At 47.4% G+C, this 24,058-nt stretch overlaps 8 protein-coding genes across 8 annotated transcripts; 3 read left to right on the plus strand and 5 right to left on the minus strand.

The window, feature by feature from the left end:
- Window positions 1-309: 309 nt before the first annotated feature.
- On the minus strand, window positions 310-3,563 carry FIESC28_08617 (uncharacterized protein; the record flags this gene model as incomplete). The annotated part of the gene is made up of 3 exons (XM_031162755.1): window positions 310-555; window positions 660-2,759; window positions 2,856-3,563. 3 exons carry the CDS (start codon window positions 3,561-3,563, stop codon window positions 310-312), a joined length of 3,054 nt encoding a protein of 1,017 aa, XP_031013183.1.
- A 798-nt stretch (window positions 3,564-4,361) lies between these two features.
- Window positions 4,362-5,409, plus strand: FIESC28_08618 (uncharacterized protein; the record flags this gene model as incomplete). Its single annotated transcript, XM_031162756.1, has 4 exons — window positions 4,362-4,605; window positions 4,658-4,823; window positions 4,873-5,108; window positions 5,360-5,409. The coding sequence occupies 4 exons, from the start codon at window positions 4,362-4,364 to the stop codon at window positions 5,407-5,409; spliced, it is 696 nt and encodes a 231-aa protein (XP_031013184.1).
- A 2,507-nt stretch (window positions 5,410-7,916) lies between these two features.
- FIESC28_08619 (uncharacterized protein) lies at window positions 7,917-8,778 on the plus strand (the record flags this gene model as incomplete). Its single annotated transcript, XM_031162757.1, has 2 exons — window positions 7,917-8,096; window positions 8,629-8,778. The coding sequence occupies 2 exons, from the start codon at window positions 7,917-7,919 to the stop codon at window positions 8,776-8,778; spliced, it is 330 nt and encodes a 109-aa protein (XP_031013185.1).
- A 36-nt stretch (window positions 8,779-8,814) lies between these two features.
- Window positions 8,815-9,855, minus strand: FIESC28_08620 (uncharacterized protein; the record flags this gene model as incomplete). The annotated part of the gene is made up of 4 exons (XM_031162758.1): window positions 8,815-8,819; window positions 8,875-9,002; window positions 9,055-9,518; window positions 9,568-9,855. The coding sequence occupies 4 exons, from the start codon at window positions 9,853-9,855 to the stop codon at window positions 8,815-8,817; spliced, it is 885 nt and encodes a 294-aa protein (XP_031013186.1).
- Window positions 9,856-12,488: 2,633 nt separating this feature from the next.
- On the minus strand, window positions 12,489-15,688 carry FIESC28_08621 (uncharacterized protein; the record flags this gene model as incomplete). Its single annotated transcript, XM_031162759.1, has 8 exons — window positions 12,489-12,613; window positions 12,674-13,130; window positions 13,185-13,394; window positions 13,458-13,514; window positions 14,485-14,786; window positions 14,847-15,002; window positions 15,054-15,582; window positions 15,659-15,688. 8 exons carry the CDS (start codon window positions 15,686-15,688, stop codon window positions 12,489-12,491), a joined length of 1,866 nt encoding a protein of 621 aa, XP_031013187.1.
- A 2,333-nt stretch (window positions 15,689-18,021) lies between these two features.
- FIESC28_08622 (uncharacterized protein) lies at window positions 18,022-19,557 on the minus strand (the record flags this gene model as incomplete). Its single annotated transcript, XM_031162760.1, has 2 exons — window positions 18,022-19,286; window positions 19,338-19,557. 2 exons carry the CDS (start codon window positions 19,555-19,557, stop codon window positions 18,022-18,024), a joined length of 1,485 nt encoding a protein of 494 aa, XP_031013188.1.
- A 1,527-nt stretch (window positions 19,558-21,084) lies between these two features.
- On the plus strand, window positions 21,085-21,812 carry FIESC28_08623 (uncharacterized protein; the record flags this gene model as incomplete). The annotated part of the gene is made up of 2 exons (XM_031162761.1): window positions 21,085-21,255; window positions 21,303-21,812. The coding sequence occupies 2 exons, from the start codon at window positions 21,085-21,087 to the stop codon at window positions 21,810-21,812; spliced, it is 681 nt and encodes a 226-aa protein (XP_031013189.1).
- A 717-nt stretch (window positions 21,813-22,529) lies between these two features.
- Window positions 22,530-23,817, minus strand: FIESC28_08624 (uncharacterized protein; the record flags this gene model as incomplete). Its single annotated transcript, XM_031162762.1, has 3 exons — window positions 22,530-23,073; window positions 23,121-23,413; window positions 23,467-23,817. The coding sequence occupies 3 exons, from the start codon at window positions 23,815-23,817 to the stop codon at window positions 22,530-22,532; spliced, it is 1,188 nt and encodes a 395-aa protein (XP_031013190.1).
- Window positions 23,818-24,058: the final 241 nt, after the last annotated feature.

Genomic DNA, 24,058 nt, shown 5'->3' on the forward strand with positions numbered 1-24,058 from the left:
TTATTTCAAGTTCAACGCATAAAATAGTATTACTTCTCGAGACAGTATCTATTAATACATACACAGAGGGCTTCTGTGCTGTTGATATTGTCCCTAAAATCTTTAACTATAGGGTGAGCATAGTGCGATAGCACGGCCACACTGTGGCTGAAGATCCCGCAGCCACAACTTATGTCTTGTTACAACCGTGTCCCAAAACAGGTCAAGTCTCTTTTCATTGACGTCATCCAAATTCAGTTGGCTGCTGACCGTCTTCGATCACCAATGGAGAAAAGGTTCTTGAAACAATTCCTTCTGCTATCTTGTGATCTAGACTCCGTAATGAACGTAAGGAACCCATTGAGGCAACTTGACAACATCATCCTCGTCTTCTTCATCGTCCATCGCAACAATGTCACGAGGGTCCCTCTGTCCTTTTGCTCGACCTTCGATAGCCGACCTGGCCTTCCTCTTGCGACTCGAGGCTTGAGCTTGTGCGTCATACCACTCCTCTCGCACGACTAGTATCGCCTTGTGTAAGCCCTTACAAACAGACTCATCAGCCCCCTCCCCACGCTGTATGGCTTTATAGGTTATCCTCGCAACATCAACACTGACGTCATCTCCAACCTCCCAAAGGGTCCCGATTACATGACGGAACCCAGCGACTTGAAACGCACTGATAAGGTGAATGCTCTCTCATCGAGGAATTTCTCGTGTGCAATCTGGCCGGTGCCGCAAGCAGAGAGGTATGCTAAAAATGGCGAGTATTGCTGGATGTTGATGTCCAGAAGAGTCGACACTGTAAGTGGGTCTTTCTGCCAATCTTGTAGCAACAAGGTGTTTTGAGATGGATCAGGTCCGTTGGTACTACCGTGACCAGCGAAGTGGAAGACCTTACACTGCGGCAACTCGGCAACCACCGCCTCTTTGACAGGCTTCGGTTCAACCACATCAAATCCCTTAGACTCGCAGATAGGTCGCAGCAGTGTAACTTCATTCCCTGCTGATGGCAATGTACTATTTCCAGGTGTTCGGCCCATCGATACCAGCACTGCGCGTTCAAGCCCTGATGGATCACGGTCTAGACCCGCTCGGCTTCGACTTCGTATGATCGCCTTGACGGATGAACTGTAGGATGACATGGCTCGATCCATAATAGTCTCCGAAGACCCTTTGTAGTGTCTTCCAGCTGCATGGAGAGGGTAGATACTCAGTATACCAGTCGGTGTCCACCAAACCCTTGGCAGAGATCCTTCAGTCGAGCCTCCTTCAATCTCTAGTGCATTCAGTACAGGTTCCGCGATGGTATCCCAAAGCCACTCTAGTACCTTGGGACTCGCCGTGTGGATCTCTTGGCTGTTGGACTTGAGATCTTGGATGGTGAGCTGAGGCAATGGAATGCTTCGAATTTGATCTCGCTCCACAAGAATAGCGTCTCGACGGAGTTGACTGATGTTGATGACAACGATCGGACCACAGGAAGCAGCATTCTTGACATTGCTCTCACTTGGCGCTGTCAGAAAATCCTCGAACCCAGGATTATGACGGATTTCGCCGAGCAGCGCGTCAACATCGTGGGTTTGAGTGCCTGCTTGTGGGTCAGTTGCTGACGTTGTGGGCTTTTGGTGTTTGGGCGATAGATCAGTCAAGTTGGTGACAGTCTTCGAGCCTTCAATATGACTTCGAAGTTCAGTGAAGCGCCTTGCAAGGTCGGGATGTTCTTTCTGAAGGCGTCCAACCTCAATACGTGTTTCTTCAACCGATGCCGCCAACATACCACGACCCTGCTCCAGAAACCTCAACGCAGCAAATGCTCCCTTACCCGCAGATATAGCGACGGCTGCTGCATCAGAAGCCACTCCATAAATCTGAACCAGAACATCTTGCTTATCAGCGTTATTTGTGGTTGATGCGATGAGCTGGGGAATAAGGCTAATAGCCATCTCCGCTGCTTCATATGCTTTCTCCCAATCGGGCACAGCCGCGTAATATCTGAACAGCTCTTTCGCTGCACCTATCCGGCGATCCTCATGGCAATTGTAGCTGTGCAATACTGACTCGAAGTGATCAATGGCCGATGTAAGATACTCCCGCTCATTTGTCTTCCAGTACAGATCTCCGTATCGTATACCTTGGGCCACTAAACGGTTGGCTTGCTCTGGGTGGCCTTTCTGTGTTGCCTCAAGTACGACCTTACCATGGCTAATAGCCTCATGCATGTGGCTATCGACTCCCGTCTTCCTCGACATATCGCGCAGCTGCATTGCCAGAGTGTTGAGATACGCAGCTCTGTTCAAATGCTCTTTCGGCGTCAGCTCAACAGCCTTTTGTGCATTTTTCAGAACTTCTTCAAGATCTTCCATTCTGTCCATTGCGGAAAACTTCGTCCAGAGAAGAGCAGCAAGGTTATGAACAGTGGCTGCCAAGTCGGAATGGTGCTTTGGAACTGTTCGCACAGCTTCTCTTTGCATAGATATAGCCTCATCCAGAACCTTGACATTGTCAGTTCGGAAATATTCATGCTTCAGAGTGATCGCGAGGTTGGAGAAACATCGTTGCTGATCGTCATTGGGTACGATGTCGCAAGCCTTTCGGCAAACCTCTATTGCCGTCTTCAAATCAGTGATAGTTCCGTTCTTTCTGTACCTTCGACTGAGCTGGATGCCCAGATTGGTGAGACATCTTGGCCTATCAAAAAAGACCTCGTCATCCTGAACACGGTCGCACACCTTTTGCAGTGTTTGGATGGATTCATCGAGATCAGACACGTTTCCCGTCTTGAGGTATCAATCCCCAATAAATCTCCCGTAGTTACTCAGCTGGGCCATCTGCTCCAAGCTTCCTTCTTCCGTGATATCAATAGCCTGCCTCACGATTTCGATAGCTTCATCCAGGTCTTTCATATCTCCCAGTACATCGAATCTGTCGCTCAGGGTGATGGAAAGGTTGCCCAGTCGTCCGAGGAAATGTGGAGAGTCCTCCTCCGTTTGTGCCAAGACCTGGCCGCAAATATCCACAGCTTCGTCCAGGTTTTCTCGTTTTCCAAGGGCTTGATATCGGGCGGTAATGGGAGCAGCCAGGTTAGCAAAAAAGGTGAGGTATTTGGGATGATTGACTGGTGTCACATCTATAGCCTCGCGCTGGGTCTTTATGTTCTCTTCGATCACGCCGACGTCTCTTGTCTGCTTGAACAACAGCCCAAGCTTTGTGGCCAATTGGTCGAGTAAGGTTCCTCGATGTGGATAAGTGTCAGGCAGAGAAGCAATCGCGTTCCTTGAAGCTTGGATAGAATCTCCAAGACCTTGAACATTTGTTGAATCGCTGCCCGGGAACTTGTCATGCCAATAGACAGAAAGATTGATTATTCGCGCCGTTCGATTTGGGTGGTCTTTTGGTGTCAGTCTGATAGCGTCGGTAGCCATTCTAATGGCTTTGTCAAGGTCGGCCATGTGGTGGAGTCTTCTGTACCGAGTGAAGTGACGATGAGCGACTTTGAACATCTGGTTTGGTAGTTCAGCATCGCCATCCTGAATCTTATCCAGGATGGCCTGTTCGATTGCGATTTCCTCTGGGTCTGACATGATATGATACGAGTAGATATGGTTTGAGTTCAAAAATTCAGAAATAATTTGCAGACCTCGCACTGCCTAATTGCTACCCCACTTAACTTCATGCAGGTAAGTCGAAGGTGCATTAGTGGCCCGTTATTCAGGCCAATAGCTCCCTCGCTTGTCGTAGTCCTTACAGAAGTCCCTCCAAGGACTTGGAGGTTCTCACAGACAGCAGTGAAATGACAGTTCGTGTGATCAAAAGGGGTTTTATTTGGTACGCAGTGTTGGACATCTTATCACCAGATGTGTTATTAGCAAATGCTGAATAGCTGATATCGCATAAATCTTCCTTACCATTACCCCACAGCTTCGCATGAATGCCAATATTGTGGTCGGGCATATGGTCGAGTCACTAACATAGTCGAGCAATAGACTTTAACCCGGGCAATTGAGAAGAAAGTTCATTTAAAATAACCTCGCAATTCGCGAGGGGGTCCGTTCCCTGTGGAATGTGCCCTCCCCGATTCACTATGTAAGCCAGGAACCCATACAGAAAGAGGTCTTTCATTCTTTGTAACCATGGCCTGCACTCTAAGACATCGGCCGAGCACAGTCTTTGTCGTCTTTGTTGCCAACAAGATATGGCGGTATAGCCAACCAGCCAATCAGGGCACATGTCACATCGCTGCTGACACACTGGGACCTGAGGCACGCTACGTCTCTTTGTTAGCCATAGGCCTTTATTAAAGTCCAGCGCGGCCGCCCTCAGAGGGAAATTAGGTTCTGGCTACACATCCCCATCCATGACCATCAACAACAGAAAACACAATGAATTATGACAGTCATGTAGCAGACGAGAGCGCCGCCCTTGCCAGATCATACCAAACTGTCGAAGCCAGTGGTAGCTCGGATGTGGCATGGAACGACTTAGCGTACCAGCCCAGGTGCACTATCTACGAGCTGTTTGAGGTTCACAGGCGCTTCGTAAACCGTTACCTCAACCAGTACTTTGATTGTCTCGATCGGCTTCCAACCTCCAATACTGAACTCAACGAGAATGGCATATCTCAAGGTACGTACAATCAGGATAGCTATTGCCCGAACTCTTGTTAACTTCCTTCCAGAGCTTTCTACCCGTAAGGGCTTGAAAGCAGAAAGCAATATGTCGCTCTTGAAAATTTCACAAGCCACCGCGGTCCACGACCTGAAAATGCTAGTCGAGATTCTTGACATGATCAAAGAGCAAGAAAGGCATCAAAAGACAACCAATTCTCCAGCCCTGGCCGCATGGTAAGGTCACTTCGAGCCTTGTACTGCACTTAGCTAACTTCTTTCCTAGGACGGTCGCGTGCTCCATCCTTGCCCTTGTGACCCCTCACAAGGTATCATCCTCTGCTTTCCAAATTGGCGCGCTTGCTGGCGCGCTACTCTTTACTGTTCGTCTGCTGTGGAAGCCGTCTTCATTGGAATCGTTAGATCCCGTTCAGCATAAGCTTCAAGCGCTGTTGCGATCATTCGAGGGGGGAACAATGAAACATCACGATCGGAGGGAAGTTTTGATCGCGGAATTAAATCGTAAGATGTATTAGGCTTCGAAATGAGTAGTGGCCAGGTGTCACCGGAGGTCAAATGTTTAGTCGCAGAATGCTAGTTCTGGGATATTGTTATTTTAAGATTTACTGACACATGTTGAGATTAAGTGCCTGCAATGCGCCCTGTATAAACAACAATTTTAAGATCTTAATTATCCGATCTCCGCACCTGGAAGCTCCGCTATTCATGACAGGCCTGCACTTACGTATTGATTGACCTATAACTTCATACAGCTCTTGTCACTACCTGCTATCGTCGTGTGGTAGCATTTACTGTCCTTTAGTAGAATCTAGAGTAAATATACTTACCTACTTATTACATGGAAAAGGGAAGCTATTATGAATAAGGTTATTAAATGTTATTTTCTGCCTTTATCTTAACCTGAACCCTGCTTAATATGTTATAATATTCTCATATTGTCATTCCAGGAGCTAGTTCTGTACCAATCCTCGGAGGCTGTCATGATACCTATGCGCTCAAAGGTCGTTCTATCGCCTTGCCGTGCCTGCAATATGAGACCCCATGCCCTTGTTTTTGAGTAAATTTCCGAGATTCCTAATTGTAAGCAGGTTATCGCTAGGCCTGGGCGTCGGATGTTGTGATCTGATTTGCTGTCAACGCTAAGAAGAAGATTCATGTCCTTGTCACATTCTAATCCAGTGAACAACGTCCACTGGACTAGGCTTTGCTGTTCGGGAAGTTTGAAAGCGGAGAGGACCCCATTTACAGCGTATCCTGCTATAACCAACTCATAATCGCAAAATGGGACGGCGGGGTCAATGTCCCGTGAGGGGGGTGGTGCCTTCACAATTGAAGCTCTTGAGACAAATGAAGATGATGGGGGTGGCCTCTGATACAGCCAAGATCCTTCAATCGATGCCCATGACCAGCTTGGGAATCGACTATTGCGGGAGGGACTGTCTCCCAAGTTTGACCACAATAAAGAGTTCTCCAACGTAGACGACCAATGTCCGAGAACATAACTGCCCAGCATCGAGATATTTTCTTTCTGACTGTTGCCAACCTGTTCCGCGAGTCCCATCATTGCTTTCAACTTATCGTTCTCAAAGGTCAAGCAGCGAATGAGATACATCTCAATGAGATCGTGCCAGTATTCTCCAAGATCGCCACCGAGTAACACTGTGGAGTGCAACGTACGAAATGATTGAACCGATGATTCTGGTGTGCCCCAAAATATTTCAGGTGAGAGACAGCATTCGCACCACAAATCAGAGGCACATTCCCATACAAGCTCCTCTGGTCCGAGATGCAATGTTCTTGCTGACATCAGCCGCTCTTGAAATGCCCATGCACGAGAGAATAGAGGCATGGCCAACGGCGTCTCTTTTACGAACCGAATCTTTTCCATGCTGAAATGCATCGGAACCTTTGATATCTCAATCCTTACGTCGCCGCCTTTCACGTCCACGATTGAAGGCTGGCCCACAGGCCTGGGAAAGCAGGAAACACTTGTACCGGTTGAGGCATTAGCTGCGACAGTCAATAGAGCGTTTCCATAATAGCTGGCCATTTTCGACCCTTCCATCGTCCAATCTATCATATCTTCTTGAATGATACAGAGCGCATCGATCCATACGTATCGCACTTTGAGAAGGCGCGCAATGGATATTACCTGGCGAAATACCAGTGGCAAGGCACTCCACTGTATCCGCTTCTTGTGCTTTTCTAAGTTACTCTGGACTGTCCGAAGCGGGAGGAAGCGACCCCAGCAATAACTGAGGATTATGTATGGCTCTGATATGGTAATTCTTTCTCGTAATACAACGTCTAATGTGTTATCGCCCTGATTTACATCAATTAGACGCGTGGGCACCTCGAGCCGGCCTTTGGTCGACGTGCAAGCGGTATGACTGGATTGACACAAGGATATCCACGAGCGAATCTTGTCAATGTTGATCGTTGGTTTTGCTTGACTCCCAAGACGACTATCATTTGTCAGATGAGCAGCAACCGCTCGCTCATCTACTTGAAGAAGTCTCTCGTTCACAGCTGATTCCATCTTTGCGAACGAAGAAGATCCAGACGCTGCCTTCTGTTAGCTTAGCAGCACTACTTGTTTCTGCGTACAGTGGTTAACTGTGTAGTCAGAACATCCGTAAACTTACAATTGACCGACAGCCAATGGAAATCGACCCATTCGCGGGGCATACCAAGGCCACCATCCCTGAGTTTGCTTGCAATACCAACCCTAAGCCACTTAACTTTGTTCTCGAGAATAACAAAAGCAAATAGCACCGCGTCATCTGAGGACCCATGTCTGGGAAGCTTTGAGGAGACACCATCCCATATCAGCTTACAAGAAGCACACCCAGACTCTCCACAAGACCGAACTTGTGATAAAGACGGCTGCTCGGGTAAGGCTGTTATAGACGAGGGCTTCGCTAGTAAGCTTTTGATGACGATGCATGATGGGCTGGTAAAACTGTTTAGGGTTCTAAGTTTATCAAACCCTCTCAAGGTAGCCATTCTGGAGTTTTAGCTCTTCTATAGCTATTTGCTAATCATATCATATGCCACGAAATGAGGCTCTACGTCGGAGTAAGCTGATGCTGTTGCCTAAAGAACACGTGATGTTACGAAGCCACAATATGTCGCGTGGCAATCTCTGATTGATCAGATCAGAGTCCGAATAATTAAAATCTGGCAAAGCAAGATATTAGTTTATATCATTTGGTTTTCCCCTTCTTTATACCTTTTTCTTGCACTAAAGCTATAGTGGTGTCTACTTATTAGCATATCGGCGTAAGTAAAATCTAACACTGCACCACAATGGAGCAATTACCAGAGAAGCACGCAGCTATGGCCGACAATGATCAGAGCCAAGGTCCCGGAAAGATTAGGCAATTACGTGAAGTAGCCTTTCCCGACTACATGCTGGCACCGTTTGCACTCGCAGACGCTTTGCAAACGCTATTCCCAGAAATGTCAGCTGCTGAATTTGGAATTAATGTAAGCAATAATTCTCAACCAACGTCAGACGAAGATAACAAGCTCCTCCTGCATAATGTCATTCTAACAGCAAAAAAAAGTCAAAGAACGGCCAATTTGTATTCAACGTCCCCCGAGAGTTGACAGCAGTAGGTGGCTTTTATTCTCATACTTTGATAAACCTTTCAGGGATTTCAATCGCATAGTACTAACTTACCAACTTAGGAAGACCGAAGGGTGATCGGAAGATCACGAACACCGAAACCTAGTAGAGGATAAGTGGTGATAAGAACAAGTAGCTAAACCCTCGGTCAGAGTTACATGGTCTCATCGCTTCGTTGGTATATTAGCAGGCAAATGATAGCAGCAGTGGCGGTTTTCGCCGGGCTCCGGTGATCACGATATTACCCTCACTCTTTAAGACAGCGACCAACATGCGACTAAATTGCGGGTTATTTGAGATTTAGTCCTCTGAAACGGTATTAAGGAGTTTGAACTGGTTGGAAATAAAGCTTCTTTTAGAAGACATTGTATTAAACAACATAGCTTGCAGGGAGTTCACAAACTCCAAACTCTATTCCCCAAGGCCAACTTCCCAAAGTCTGTAGCGAGAGCTCATCTTATGGAAGGAAATGTATCCAAACAGGTAGCTGTTCAGGATCTGAAGATGTATGCCCCTGTCATTCAGTACAAGTCGCACTAAGAGTCACAAGTGTTAGCTTATCGCGGCATTCAATATCTAGACTGGGATTCGAAGCTTGCAGAGCACGAAGAGGGGAGTAGACGGAATAAAACTTACTGTCTCGAGCTTTCATCTTCACCTCGTCAACTATGTCTTCATATGTAGACCACGCATCTTTACTCTCATACCATCCTCTACTATGGATGTAATTTTGAGTTTCTCCGGCCTTCTCTTCCTTCCAAAAGCTACAAAATGTTAGCTGGTTACAAAGTGAGGTGACAAGACGGCAACACTGACGAGAGTACATCATTCGTGAGGCCGATCCAGGCAGAGAGATCAGGTATCATCTCCAAGAATTGGGAAATGTCTGGACAAAGTGCTTTCGGAAAGGCGAACCAAGCATAAGCTTCTCCGACGCCATCTTTGTCACGCATGAACCAGGCCCAACTATGTCCAGCCTTAGTGCGTTTCATCTGAGTAAAGCCATCTCGAGCTTGGAGTGCACAAGCAGTCAGGAAGTTAAGGGACGCCGAGACGATAAAGTTGGCGACGGTAGCGTCCCAGTACTTGAATACCTCATGCATCAAGTCTGCCCAGCCCTGTAGCAGAGGGATTGACTGTTTCTCTCCCGCACAGAATCGTGCATGAAACAATTGGAAGTCATCAAGATATGTTGCAGCCTCGTCATCAAGAAGGAGACCAAGCCAGGAATATATGCCGATGAATACTTGGACCTCAAGAGGATGATGAGGGAAGCATAGCTAGATATTGCTCAGTTCTGGAAATTGCATAGTTGGTTGTGATACTTACGACTGGATAGTTGTAACCAACCCTGAAACATTTCCCTGAATGCGTGCCTTCGTCATATGGTACACCTGTTTTATCAGCGTACAGGCGCATGCCTTCCCAAATGGCACTGTTATCTGTAACAGCGGGCGTGGCATAGTTGAGTTCATCAAGGACTGACGTGAGCTGAAGCTCGATGAAAGACCTCAAGTCCTTTGTGACTGGAGCAGTAGTTCGGTGCTGAGTTGACTCATGACTGAGCAACGAAATTGCCTGGAGCTTAGGGTCGAGTAGAGAGAGTGAGGCACCCATTGTGAAAGATAACGATTGAAAGTGATGGAACAAGTCAGCGGAGAACAGTCTCATATATATAGGCAATGAAGTGGAATCTCTGTTGGAGGGTAAGCTTTACGAGCTGTGTCAGATGAAGCGTCGCTCTAAAGTGGCATTGCCGGTGCAAGTATCCTAAATTGTAGATATGATTTGTTCCCCACGTAATTAGTCGTAGTAGGGGTCAAAGCGAAGCCTCTCTCCATGACAGCATGATACCAATTTGCATGACATGGGTCAAAGCGAAAGGATCAACAATCATTTTTGCTCTTTGCGGAGGTGGGATGAAAATAAGGGTTGCTCAATTCAGACTATTACTTGCAGGTGGTTAGAGTTTCAACGTTGTTGGTAGGACTTTCCATGCTGTTGGTCATTCTTTATTCTTGCTATTGGAAGGGCACAGACCCAGTCCCCGCACATCGCAGCATCTTGACACTTAAAGATTACTTGGATAGTCTGACGGTTCTCAGCTTACAGAAAACCCCCACTGCCAATTCCAGGACCAAGTTCCTGGTATCGATTGTGCGTGAACCGGTCTTTAAGGCTGATTGTGCGTCATGCAGAATGAGTAAGACTGCACAATCAGCCTTATAGACTGGATCAGACCCACAGGCAGAGCCGCACATACGAAGGTTGATGGAGTATTATTGGTGGGCATTTTGTTGTACCCTTGCAATCGGCTTATGCAGTCAGCTTTTCAATCCACTTTGACTCAGTCACGAGCAATCTAGCTCTTACCAGCAACCTACCAATTGGGATCTCGTACTTCCATTTGCCTTTATCTGTGTCTTTTAGTCTAGATTCCGCGCTAGGCATCGTATGCGGAAGTCCTTCACGGATTCTTGGTGCGGTAAGTGGTTGCCTGAACCTTGAAGTGGGGGTTGAAGGCTGAGGTGAAAGCGATATCAATTGATACGAAGAGGCTGTTAAATTGAGGCTGTACCTTTTTCCATGAAAATTCGAAGGTCAGATGATAGTACCTAGACCCCGAATCGGATTCAAGAACAACTCGTCTACTGATAGGCCCAATATGGCGAGATCTCTGCCGTTAGTGGGGAAGAGCTCCAAACAAAACTTCCGGATAATATGCCAAATGTTGTTACCAAGATATATTAGTTTAAACAAAATTGTTGTTTTATGAATTACGTACTGCAGACATCTTTATCACCAGACGTTTCACTAGCAGACCCCGAGTAGTTACCCAGGTATGGCTGCCCGACTGTCTCTGACACAGTCCATGGTCAACGAACTGTTGGCGAAGAATTATATCGATATCTTCCTCGGTCTCCATCGCTTGAAGTTTCCACACCGTCTGCATCAAGTCGAAGGGTGTCAAACCGTAGAAGAGTACCCGCTTGAGTTAGTCTAGAGTAGAGACCTTACAAGGACGCCAGTGATCAAGGACATGCGCCAAGTTGGAGCAACAACGGGACAGTATATGCGCAGGTCAGATCAAGGCACGTAAGTTCGATTTATGATGTCTGGTGAAGCCCGGACAAGATGGCGGCGAGTCTGTCAAGAGGAGATTGGGCATCTGGCGAAGATGCGAAGTGGCGATACTGGTTGTGCAACGCAGCGAGGGTATGACACTGCCACATGCGCTCTTTAAGCTCGGTTGGTCAGCTGGAAAGTTTGTCACGATATTGGGCCAGGTTAGCCATGAGGTTGTGCTGATGGGAAACTTGTGCTATGAAGTCGGAGAGGTCGTGGAAGCTTTTCCTCTACGCTTTGTTGACCAGAGAAGTATCTGGCTCAAATGTGTAAGAGCGGAGATTTTATACAAGGTGCCCAAACATTCATGTCCAGTCCTCCAATGCCATCTAGCAACTGGGTCTGCATAGTCTCCTCATTGTGGAGTAGACTTTGAAATTTGAATAATGAGTCTTCGGCGCATGACAACATTTGAGTCAGCAAATGAGTCCACAAATAGCTGACCCGTAGCTACGATAAGCATACCATTAGAGTTAAGTAAAAAGGGGGACTCATCGAGATTATGATGGCCTTTTCGGCTGTCACGCCAAGGTAGTCAGCTTTGAAGTGGAAGGATGCGACCTTATCGTGCGGAAGGGGCTACTGGACAATGGTGCATCGATGAACATGGAGATTGTTGAAACCTTTCAAGGAATCTCCGGCGGGAAGGAACATTGATTGGGATGGGAAGCATCCTCTCGATGCCCCTGTCAGCGAGATACAATCGAGAGGATCCCGTTCCTATGCATGAGTTGGTTTTTTAACACAATGATAACTTGAACATTCTTCATGAAGGCTTTGGGATGCCCGACTTTCTTCACAGCTGGCGTAGTAGCATCTTTCACACGTAACAAGAGAAGAATATGTTGCAGGCAGATGTGAATGGGTTCATGGTGTGATAAAGATGTCTTTGTCAAAACAATCACACATATTGTACTCAAGAGGTTCATCTCGTGTAGCTAGGTGACTGAGATTGGTACGCCAGAACGAGAGTCCTATCATCGCATGTAGAGAGATAATAATGTAAAAGCTTAGTATGAAGCAGATACCTAAATATATATTAATTGCTGTCGCAAGGTAGTCACGCGACAGACTTGATAATCGGTGATGGTCAGACCCTGCCTGCCAGGTCATATATCTCTGTTTTAGTTCTTAATCTGGAAGGTTTCGTGGGTAGTCTCATGCTTTTCGGTGCGGCTGACGAGCGGCTTCAATCCAGGAAGGGCAACGACAGTGATAGCAAGCGCCATCTCGACCATACTGAGAGGGTCTGAAAGTCATGTTAGCTTCTTCTCCATGTGCTCTGGATTTGCGAAAGATAAAGACTTACAGACAAGGTTCTCCTGGCCAGTTCCAACCTTGAGGGTGATGAATCGGACCATAGTGGTGCAGATGGTAAGAGCTCCCAAAATGAAGGTAACAGTGACTCCGGTGGAGGACTTCAGGACGCCTTGGATAAGCAGGATCAGAGGCAGGGCGTAAACAGCAAAGTAGCAAGCCAAGTTCAGAGTGAAGTTGAGAATGAATGGCTCGGGTGCGTAAAAGACACTGCACGCGCCCTCCTCTTGGGACCACTGGACGGAGACATCCTTGCCACAGAAGAAGGTATCGTCGAAGAGGATGACGAGGTATGAAATGCAGACAAAAGCAGTGATGCCGTATAAGGTCTTGCGCATAGCGGAGCTGACACCGTTCGAGGGGAGGAAGTAGGCCCAGTAAAAGGCCAGCATGCTGAGCTTGGGGAAACCCATTCCGAAGTCGTAGAAGTAGTTGGAAGCGAACGAAATCTAGATACACACGTTAGTTGTACTTATCACAGTCGAGGCTTCGAATGGTCTTACCTTTGACAGTCTGACTGATGTCTCATACTCGTCCAAAACACCCATCTGATAAGTGAGTGTATCACAGATGATCAATGCAAGGGCATTGAGAGCGGAAACGATCAGCAGCCAATCCGACGTATCGAGCTTCTGACGGGCGCGGAAGAGGCGAGCGTAAATCCGGGCGCCGACAAAGACGTACGCCATTGCCAGTAGGATCCATTCCGAGATCTAGAACTATGTAAGCAATTGATCAACAGAGACAGAGTGTCGCAAACTAGAAATGTAACTCACCATACAGTCCTTGCCAGTGATTCTGAACGCCATCTTGAAGGTTCGTGGTCTCGTGGACTAGAGTATGAACGTTGACCTAAAGAAGAAGAAAATAAAGAGAGGGAGGAGGGATGCGGATCAGCTTCTAACATGCAAGACACATTGGACTTTTAATTCAAGCACTCTTTAATTCTGGACGCCACATGGAAGAAAAAAAGAACCCACCTCGGTTGCAAAATTCATCTGCAACGCATGAAATGTAACACAAAACGTTCCCTGGAGCATTCGTGGCGTGATTTTATCCGCTGCATGTGGGAGGCACATAGTCAGACGAGGACCAACACCAATAACCAACCAGTGTCAGATCAGAGAATGAAGAAAGAAGCAATTTTAGTATGCAACGGCTTTTCAAGGGTTACGAGAGAAAATTGGGGTTGCATGGGGCCCCCTTGCAGAGCTCTGATATCCAAGTGGATTGATTGGTTCGCGGCTTCTTGTCCGTAGATACCGGCAAGCCCAAAATAAACCCTGCACCAACATCCTGCCACTTGGCCAGGGAGGGAGTAATTGAGACGTTGCATGTGCGTGTTGGTTGGGAGTCTCAATTTGCAGCAGTGCAGAAGAGAGGCAGAGTTTTGGTTTATACACCAATGACCGACTACATGGCCCTCGTAGACGGAGATTATGCTTATTTCAGGCTTCTACGCCACTTTATGAACCCTGAAGATGTTGACAGTTGTGGAATTGATCAGAGTGGATTTTTGGCTTCTTTTTGCAGGCAACGTCCAGTAGAAAGTCTTAGTCATTATGGGTCTTGGTTACTGTACAGGTGTCAAATCCCATTTCGTGCAAGAGTACCAATCGCACGTCGTTTATATCCGGCTGTTTCCCAACAAAGTTCTTCCGTTGCATCCACACTTTTGCTCCCTCTGACAGGCGATCAATACTATTTGGGAAAGCTCCCGTCATTGCGGTCTTTCCCCGTCCCCTTCCCTCCTGCCGCCCCCTGCCAATCCTCGTCTTCTCTTCGCTGGTAAGTCACGCTTACGCGGGCCGACTTGTAAATCCCATGGAGGTTTGTCAGCTCCACTTCGCTACCGGAGTCCTCCTCGGGGACTGCGGCTACACGCGCAGTGTGTCCATAACGGTCAACATGGCGATCGCGGCCGCTTGAAAGCTTGTTGAAGTGACTGGCCGAATTGACTGTTGTTGAATGTTTGTGGTAGCCAGACCCCGTTTCCGTTGTTCCTTGTTTTGTAGAGCGCAGACCAAGGCCGTGTAGGAGAGATTTAAGTGCTGGCAATGACACCACGACAATCGCGGCGGCAAGTTCAGTCATTGATAGCACGTCTAAGTCGGAGATGTAAGTAACAGTGGTCAATGCGGTTGGAAGCGACAGCCAAGACTTACAAACATTGGTCCATGCGTGAATCACATCAATTGTGACAAATCTGGCAATACTTGCTCCGAGCGTGATGATCCCCGATGCAAAAATGGCCACCAGACCCACCTTGTACCGTCGGCTGAGTTGAAGTCCAAAAAGAAGAGGAAAGGGAAGGCAAAATACTGAATTGCTTCGTTAGAGCTAATTGTACAGGTCTGGAGGTTGCGACATACCGAGAATGTCAGAGACAAGATTCATTCCCCAGTCAATGCGGAAGACGACCTTTGACTCATAGGTGCTACAGTCTCCCTCAGGATCCCAATTGACAGCCACATTGGAACCACACCAAAATGTATCGATAAAGCAAGTCGCGACCATGAACGTTCCTGTCAATGCCGTTGTTACATAGAGACATTTGCGTAGCGTAGGAAGCGTCGGTGGGATGAGCTTGAAGTAGAGAGCCAGCAATGCCAGTTTCGGTAGGTAGATGCCCGTGTCGTAGAAGTAGTTCCCAGCAAAGGTAATCTTGGCCAAAGCTATTTGAGTCTCTATAGCTCGTGGTGGCGCATCGGGATCATATTCATCCATTCCTCCAAGCTTGTATGCGGCGGTGTCGGTACCAAACAGAGCAGCGGCATCGAACCATGACGCGACAAGAAACCAGTCGCTTATCGTGAGGCTTTGATGTTGACGGATCGTTCGAAGGGTCAATCGAGCAAGGACAAGGAGTGATGCTACTGTAAAAAGCACGGCCTCGATGGGCTGCAAGATCGATCACCGTTAGCAAGCGAACATGATCTAGGAAAGGATTTGCAGTGGAAGGTTTTATTCAACTCACCACGACGGCCTCTTTGGCAACGCCAGACATAGCGATAAAAAGGAAAAGCAAACTGAGCAAAGGAAGTTTCAATTAAAAGGAATGGACGTTGGTGACAACTTTACGACTAACGAATATGGGATTGGCGTCAATTAAATCTAAAAGCCTCTCCCGCGTCGTCTGACATACATGAAGGCAAGTTATGGCACGTCAAACGTCACTAGGAGATTAAGTTCTCGTCGGCACAATTATCCTACGACATGAGGGCTAGAACGGCAACCCTTATGAGAGTTTGTAAGGATCTTCTGTCGACGAAAAGCTGGGTTCCTACCACACTAATTTGGTAATTTGCCTACTCAGGACCTTCTCTGACGCGGAGATATGCATCAGGCTCAAAGTTGTTAGCACCAGGGGAACGAGGTACCGATGCAGCCGCTTTAAGAGTACGGTTGGCCCGTATCATTCGGTAGAATGCAAGGGATATGCGGCGAGTGGCCGGAATCACTCTGTTCAGTCTGTGGCAATGGGGAGAGGCAGGGGTCACGAAACAGCTTGTAAGGGAGAGCGCAGTTTTTCGGACAATATTACTGGCTGGCCCTGGTAAGGATCCAAAGGCTCGTATCAAGCATTCGATTTCTTTTTTCGGCCCTTTGAGACAAGTTGCTCCCTTATCAATTGAGTTTATGCATCAGAGGCACAGTTACGGCAGAGTTGCTCCCTGAATTACTAATTTGTATCTACTTGATGCGGGGGAGAAGAAAAAGGGAGAAGAAAGAGGGAGAGAAATGCGATTGATTCTCTCCAACTTGTGAGCTTTTGACTAACTACATCACGACAGCCAAGCAGGCTGCAAAGGGTACGTGAATTACGAGTCTCGACAGAAGGACATTGCGGTGGTATTTGGCTAATTGTACAGAGTCTTTGGTAGGGTATTTCGGAGCGAGTCCCCGAAGAGATCGACCCGACCGAAAATCCGGCAGAAAGTTGATCCCTGCAGAAACGCTGGTAAAAGATGAGCTTGGCAAAGCAGATCAACTGGGGCAGAACAGGGTTACAATACGGAGGATCCTCGCTTAGCTCTATCGTGCCGCTCTTGCCGAGCTGCAAAAAGTGACATGACTGTCGTGCCAGTTGAGAAAAAGAAAAGTCCAATGAAGGAAAAGTTTCAGTATTTCCAGCTGAGGGCCTAATGAAACCTTACTTAAGAAACAGAGTGGACTTAAAAAGCAAAACTCGTCTGATTCAATGATCCAGATAAGGAACCGGAGGAGGAAGAGAAACATGCGGTTCGGGGACTCCCACTAAAATGAGTAATAAGTTTTGAGTTGAGGCCAACGGGATTGAAGGAGCGGAGGGACTTTTGAGTTATAATACATGTTAGTATAGGTACCGAGCTCGGATAAATAATCTTACTTTTGCCAAGACAGCCCTTGTAAGATTGCCAACGTGTCCCGAGCTCTGATCAGGACAGTGACATTAGGACAGACAGAGAACAAAAGCATCTATCAAAAGTGAGTTTAATAAATGTTGTGATGCAGTCCTTACTCACAGGGCTGTATTTCAGCGTTTATGAGTAAAGATTCAACGCTTACTATGCGTCGGCTGCTTGGGGTTTCTGAACATCGCTAAGTTGAGTTTAGTAGAAGAAATGTGTATTAATAAATAATTTTAAAGTTACATATTCAATTCGCCAGTGTTAAATCTCTGTTGATTTGGCAAGGTAACAAAGAAGCGATTTAAATTACACTGTAAGCACGTTTTATTACACAAAAAATTCTACCCCAGGTCTGTAAGTAAGTCTTGCTGTTGACGTTGCCGTGTTTAAAGACCTGTAGGGTAGTGTCCAAGCTGCCCCGGAGACACTGGGCTGATAAGCTTATCTTATCTGCATAACCTTATCAATTTTAACAACATTCAACGGTCGCGCTGGAATCACCCATGCAGCCTGTTGGTGGCGTCATGTGGCTGACAGGAGTGACATTTCCTGGGAAATGCTTCTGCAGTGTTCCCGCTTTATCACCAACTAGATTGATCAACAGAGAAGTGCATATCGAGTGGCTCGACTTTACGGATCCCAGGTCCATGGGTTTGAACGGTAGTGTGTCATTAGTACCATTTCATTTATTGTATATGTCCTCACTATGGAAGATGGTAAATGGAGACAACTGATATTACTGTTATGATTGCTTATAATTGTGGGAAGACACTTTATGATGCGATGGCCATCTGAACTGTAAGTCTTGGTAGTAAAGGAATTTCATAGGAATTGAATTTGAAGGCAGAATACACTGCAACGAGTGCACAATCCCTAGTGATACGACTGAATTTCCTATTATAAATAAAACCACCATTGCAATCTCCGCAAAGTTGTGAATAGCAAGTCATTATATGCCCAGTCCACGTTGCTCAGCATACCTGGCAAACTCCTCATCCTTCTCAAGCTCAGCGAAACACCTCTCCTCAAGACCGAAGCAAACTTCGATACCCTCATCCTGACCAGTGTTCCTTATCCCCGCTCTAGTCGGGAGAACGAAGAAGAAGCCCTCGAAACTGGGATGCGGCCACCTCAGCGCCGCAGGTGTTCCGAACCCAAAGTCGTGCTTTTGATACGACTTCATTGTATGCCAATCGAACGCCATACAGTCTAGGCCAAGCACCCAATGCATGTCTAGCTCGGACCATTGCAGTGTAGGCGCAGCCGCACCGTATTTGACAAGATCGGATAGATACTCGGGGTTGACTGAATTGGTACTCTCCCGGACTCTTCGAGCAAGAACTGGTAATGTGCTTTCCAAATCGCCGAGAACTTCAGCAACACTGAGCTTTTCTGATTGCGGCATGGTGATGGCAGTGCCAACGTATCGGTCTGAGATGGGCCAGCCTGCACGACCACGACCATTGACAGCGTGGACGGCCTTTGAAGGAGCACTTGGGTTAGGCTTCAGCACCGATGATTTGGCCCGCACAGTTGCACGCCACATAATAGACAAGATTGCATCGTAGGTAGAAATCCAAGTGCCCGGTTCTAGTCCTACACTGCATTGCGCTTTGAGAGTTTGCAACTTGCTCTTGGGAAAGTGCCAAATACGTGTCTTCACTGCTGGCATCTTGAAGTCGGCAGGCGGCGGAGCAGGGGGCCCATCTCGAAGCTTCATGGTGGGGAACTTGGCCACAAGTCTCTCTTGCTCCTCAGAAGTGATCTTGGGCTTCTCCTGTAACGTGAAGATCTCGCGGGACGGTATCTCAGCCTTGGATTTGCTGAAGCCATTGATTGACTCCCCTCTTGTAGCTTGAGCTGCATGTTTTGACCAGATCGTTAAGAAGTTCTCGAAGCCTGGCCCATCGCAAACTTGATGGGTAATGGCAAGGCCTATGATGATTCCGCCTTCAATGAAGGTGATTTGTGCTCCTCCGACTGCAGGTCCATTGACGGATGTGTCAAGACCCGGAACGGGGAAGCGTGCACCGACGAAGGGCTCTGGTAAAACCTTTGGTGCGTCGAGAACATGAATAGGAAAATCATTCTTCTCGAGAACAGAGAAGGAAGGGATGTCATTTGTTGACGCGGTCTTGATGTGCAGACTGAGAGAGGAATCGGCCTGCCTCTTCACCACAATGCGCTTCGTATCATTGTCAAAGTGCAAAGTTCCTACCATCAAGCATGAGTAACTTCCCTAAACCTTTATCTAGAGTAGCTTACCTGTCAAGATAGGATAGTCAGAGAGTGCACGCTCCAATCCAACGATGAGTCTGTTGACGAGCGTATCCTTGGGGGTGTTTTGTGGCAGCTCAAAAATCTCAATCATATGCACGTAGAGCTTGGGCATAAGATGATCCAAGTCAGATAGCTGGAATATTTCGTCAGGGGCGTCTTTCCCAACCCCAATGGGCCGTACGTTGATTTCTCGTTGATCACCCATTCTGGCACAGTGTTTGTCGAAGTAAACAAGAAAGAAGAGAATTCTACGGAGGCAAACTCAACTCTGTGACAAATGTGAGTAACAGTCGACGCAATAAGAACCAATGTCACGAGATACGGTCGTACCAAGGACCAATAACAAATGATCAAGCCTTGTATTTGTGCTACGGTTACTTCAAAACTACTACGTAGTAGTACGAACAAAGGCTGTAGATTGGAGGGTTCTTCGAAGGATTCACTAATGTCGGCCCATTTCAAAGGGGAACGAACCATGCCAAGATGGTGCCAGTAGAAAACCCTTGACCCTGGTAGCATTCAGGGTCATGTGCCTTGTCGGCTCTGCGAGAGCGCTGCACTCAATTAAAGCACAACAACCCCGCATATTTTTGTGATAGTAGAGGTGCATTGTATCTTCTTACGAATATAGTGTAAGAAAACGTGTTTAAGATTGCATCACATAATAAAGCTCCCTCGATTGTCTTGATTGTCTCGGGCGAAACGTCTCGAACGCAAGGTGGATATCGGGATATCCACCTAGTGGCGGACCACGAACCCGGAAACCAGTAGGATCGCAAGCGCACGAATGACGGAGAGACTTCATTTAAGCGAGGTTTTACAAAATTACAGGACGATTTAGCGTCGTGAAAAAAAAAACAGTGAACTAGTGACGGGTGATTCTTAATTGGCGCAGATCTGAACTGCTAAACTCCTTCTCTGGAGCAAAGCCACAACCCTATATTTTGGGGGCCTTTATCCAAGAGGTAGTACCGTCCGTAGTGCTTATCCCAGTGGAGATCATAACATTCAAACCTTCGTCGTTTAACAACTTAGATCGATTGATCCTGTATTCTTCTCTGCGTGGCTTGGTAAACACTGCATGTGAAAATCTCGCTCCCGGAAATACGGATCGCTGTTGGCTGATGGATGTTCATCTGCAGCCTCATCTGCGGCAAGAGAAAGCGAGACTTTTTCTTCGCGACGCAAGGGGCAATCGGACCACCAGCGCAGCTTCTCGACTAAAGACCCGCCTACAATGGAACAAAGACCCACGAGATAATCAATGCCGCCAGGATCCAGACACAGGCTTTGTAGGAACGTTTCCACGCGAATCCTTCGGGTCCGAAACAGCACGCTCTATGGGTCGTTTGCGAAGAAGCTTGTTTGAGAGTTGCTTTTTCGGACTCGCTTGTGTCATGGAAGCTTTGAATGGCCCATCGCTGGGATTGAAGGATTGTTTCTCGTCAGTTGAGCCATTGGCAACAATTCTCCGTACCCTGGTGAAATGTGGTACCTGCAGGCAGCGAGTCCCCTGTTTGACGGAGTTTTGATCTCGTCAAGAGGAAGACAATCCTTTCACTGAGCTTGCGTCCACGGAACTTTCAACCTGGCCACCAAAAACAGATCATAACACTTTGACTTCGATGCTTATGGTTGCTACCTTAACACGTCTGCAATCATATATAACTCATGAACGTCAACTCTACGAGACTACGACACGAATTCACAGGGCACCAATGCATAGTCCGCCATGGTAGATGAGAGTGCGCGATCTGTCACACTGGAGGGCTTCCCTCTGGCGATGACCACCATTATCCTAGTATCCGTCGTTCTGGCCACAATCACAGTTGCTCTGCGAGCGATAGTCCGGATGAAAGATGGTACCTTTGGACTTGACGACTGGCTGATTGTAGGAGCTGTGGTATGGACTAACCCCATCTCCTTATGTGGAACATACTGACTTTGCAGGTAATTTACATCGCTGATACAGGTCTCGCCGTACATGCAGTCTCAGTCGGAATAGGTTCGAAAGACGAAAATCTCAATCCGTATTTGCAAGCCGAGTCGCAAAAGTTTTACATCATTTGGATCACCGTCTACGTCGTCGCTGTCGCTCTCATTAAAACCTCCGTCTGCGTAACGCTTAGAAGAATTGCTGCGAAGGCCGTACCGATATTGCAATACTCCATTTGGGTGCTCTTTGCATTAACCTGGGCATCATTCTGCGTAACGTTCTTCGGCATCTTAACGTTCTGTCGACCTGTTGAAGCCAATTGGAATACGTATCTGGTGTTGGAAGGAAAGGCTACTTGTGCGAGTACCGAAACCTTGATTGGAATCAGCCATACCAATACAGCCACGAGTATCGTCACCGATGTTGGCTGCGTCGTGTTGCCTGGAATACTGCTATGGAAAACGCAGATGCCATTCAAAGCAAAACTGCAAGTCCTTGGACTCCTTTCTCTAGCCTCTGTGTAAAGTCTCTCATTCGAACCCAAACTGGCTCCAACTAACTCAGCTCCAGCGCATCAATTGCTACCGTCGCTAGGGCCCCGTTTATCTCGCATTACCGAGAGCCCGAAAACAATCTTAAATGTGCCTTGGACTCTGTCATTCCGACCTGAGCTTTCCCGCTAACGAGTAGCAGATTACATTGGCATGATAGTCCTGTTTTCCTGTGTCGAACTAGGAATCGGATGCATTGCGGCTTCCCTTCCATCTCTGCGCGTCCTTTACAAACGAGCCTTCGGACGCGAGACCCAAGCGTCATCCGGAACCCCCAACGCGAATACTCTCATAACAATTGGCGGTGGAAGAATAGGCGATAGTAGTTCTCGGGGCCAAAAACGGGGCTTCACTAATCCCACCGACCGAGGGATCACATCTACCCACGTTAATCGTGGAGACAACAAGTGGGAGAGATTGAGTGATGATGGCTCGGATAAGGGTATCTTGGCAAATGGGCAAAACGCAGGCATTCGGGTTGATGACACCTTCACTGTCGAGCTTGAACCCTACAGCCATCAAGATACTCGTCGCGTCCCTCAGAGTGCCTCATAATAATAACTCTGGGTCTCAATAACTGAAGAGATCCCATGTCAGCTCCATAGCTCTTGGAATGAGTTATTTCAATTATGTAGCGAAGATGAGCCCGTGTTATGCTACCTCTCATGATGTCGACATCAATGCTACCTTTCATGCCAATAACTCTCTTCGGGACCATACGCCCTGTAAGTCTGCTCTAAAAGAAGCCGCAACAGGAAATGACTTTTCAATTGCCGAAAGACTGTCCATGATGGAATCTTGCTGCCAAGTCTCCCAAGACCTCGCCCCAGCAACTCGAAGTGGGAACAGAGTCAGCAATGGCGAGATGGAAGCCTTGAATAGGATCTCCCGTGTATGTGTTAAGATGTCGCCGACATGTCCTTGTATCTCATCTTCGCTTAGAGTCGGGGCTATTATACCCATATCCTGCCAATATGGCATCTCGTAGTCAAAGACTCCCGATAGATAGATGCTCGTTGCTGCGAAGAATGCTTTAGTAAGCATAAAGAAAGCTCCATCCGTGGGTTCGTGATTAGCTGCCTTCGAGCTTTCAGGCCTCGTCATAGCGGCTTCCCAATCGACGAGAGCTTGCCTCAAACGGAAGCCTTCTAGAGCAATGCCATAAGCGTCATCGATGTCCTTCTGGGTGTGTCCATCTACTTGCGCGTCAGGGAAATAAAGAATTGGGCGAACTCTAGAAAAAGTCAGGAGACATGTTCTTCGACAGTGGGTACTACATACCGGACACGAAGCGTCGAACATAAAGTGATAATATCCAAAAGGGAATTTAGACCACAGTCCTTACCATGCTCGTTGGGATGTATGCTCGCTGTGAGAAACCTCCACTCTGAGTTCGCAAGAAAGGTGGGCTCATTGAATATAATAGCTCTGCAAACCTCAAAGATACGTATCTCAGTGAAGAATCGCCTACCCCGACCTGTGAGGCACACTGTGGGACCGGCAGCTACGAGAGCCTTGGAAGTGCCACCTACTAAATGTTGTACCCAACCTTGTCCAGTTGAATCTGTCATAAGCTTGGCAATGTTAGCAATTACTATTATTAGTGCGATCTAACAGAGCGACACACCTCAAACAACCCTAGCAAGTGAGTGGTCCACAATATGGAATGGAGCGCGCTGTCCCCATGGTTGAACTTGCTCAGGGCTTGCCGTAGCCCTGTTACTGAGTTTAAGTAGTAGTAGACAGCTGAATCGTACGCCTTGTTTGGGGTTATACCCTCTGATGAACCAAACTTGACAGCCTGCATGGCCCCAAGCGCAAGGACAGCGTTGCGGAGAAAGCTGTCGGAGCCCTGGTCCTTCATCAAGGTCGTTACATCAACGGAAACTTTTGATCCGGGGTTGAAGTTGTTGTGGTGCAGAAACGCATCGAAGTAGCGAGGTAGATAATATGTCTCGCGAGTTGAAGGCGCGATCATCAACGGACCGAATGTTTGTATGCTGGGAGGAGCACAAGCTATGCGACAGGAAACCCTTTCGTCAGGATCTGTGTGGTTGATCCAGATCTGTTGCGACTTCTGTTTCTCGAAATTACAACTGGTCCGTTTTCTTTGACAGTTACTGCACGGAAAGCTACCCGAGCACTAGTCGCATAGATGGTTAGCTGCGTATGCAAGACGTCGTAGGCCGGTTCAGACCTTGAGATGACTTGCAGCGCAT

The sequence above is a fragment of the Fusarium coffeatum genome, assembly GCF_003316985.1.
Source record: "Fusarium coffeatum strain FIESC_28 chromosome Unknown BRIP53273_contig_204, whole genome shotgun sequence".
In the NCBI taxonomy this organism is placed as follows: Eukaryota; Fungi; Ascomycota; class Sordariomycetes; order Hypocreales; family Nectriaceae; genus Fusarium; species Fusarium coffeatum.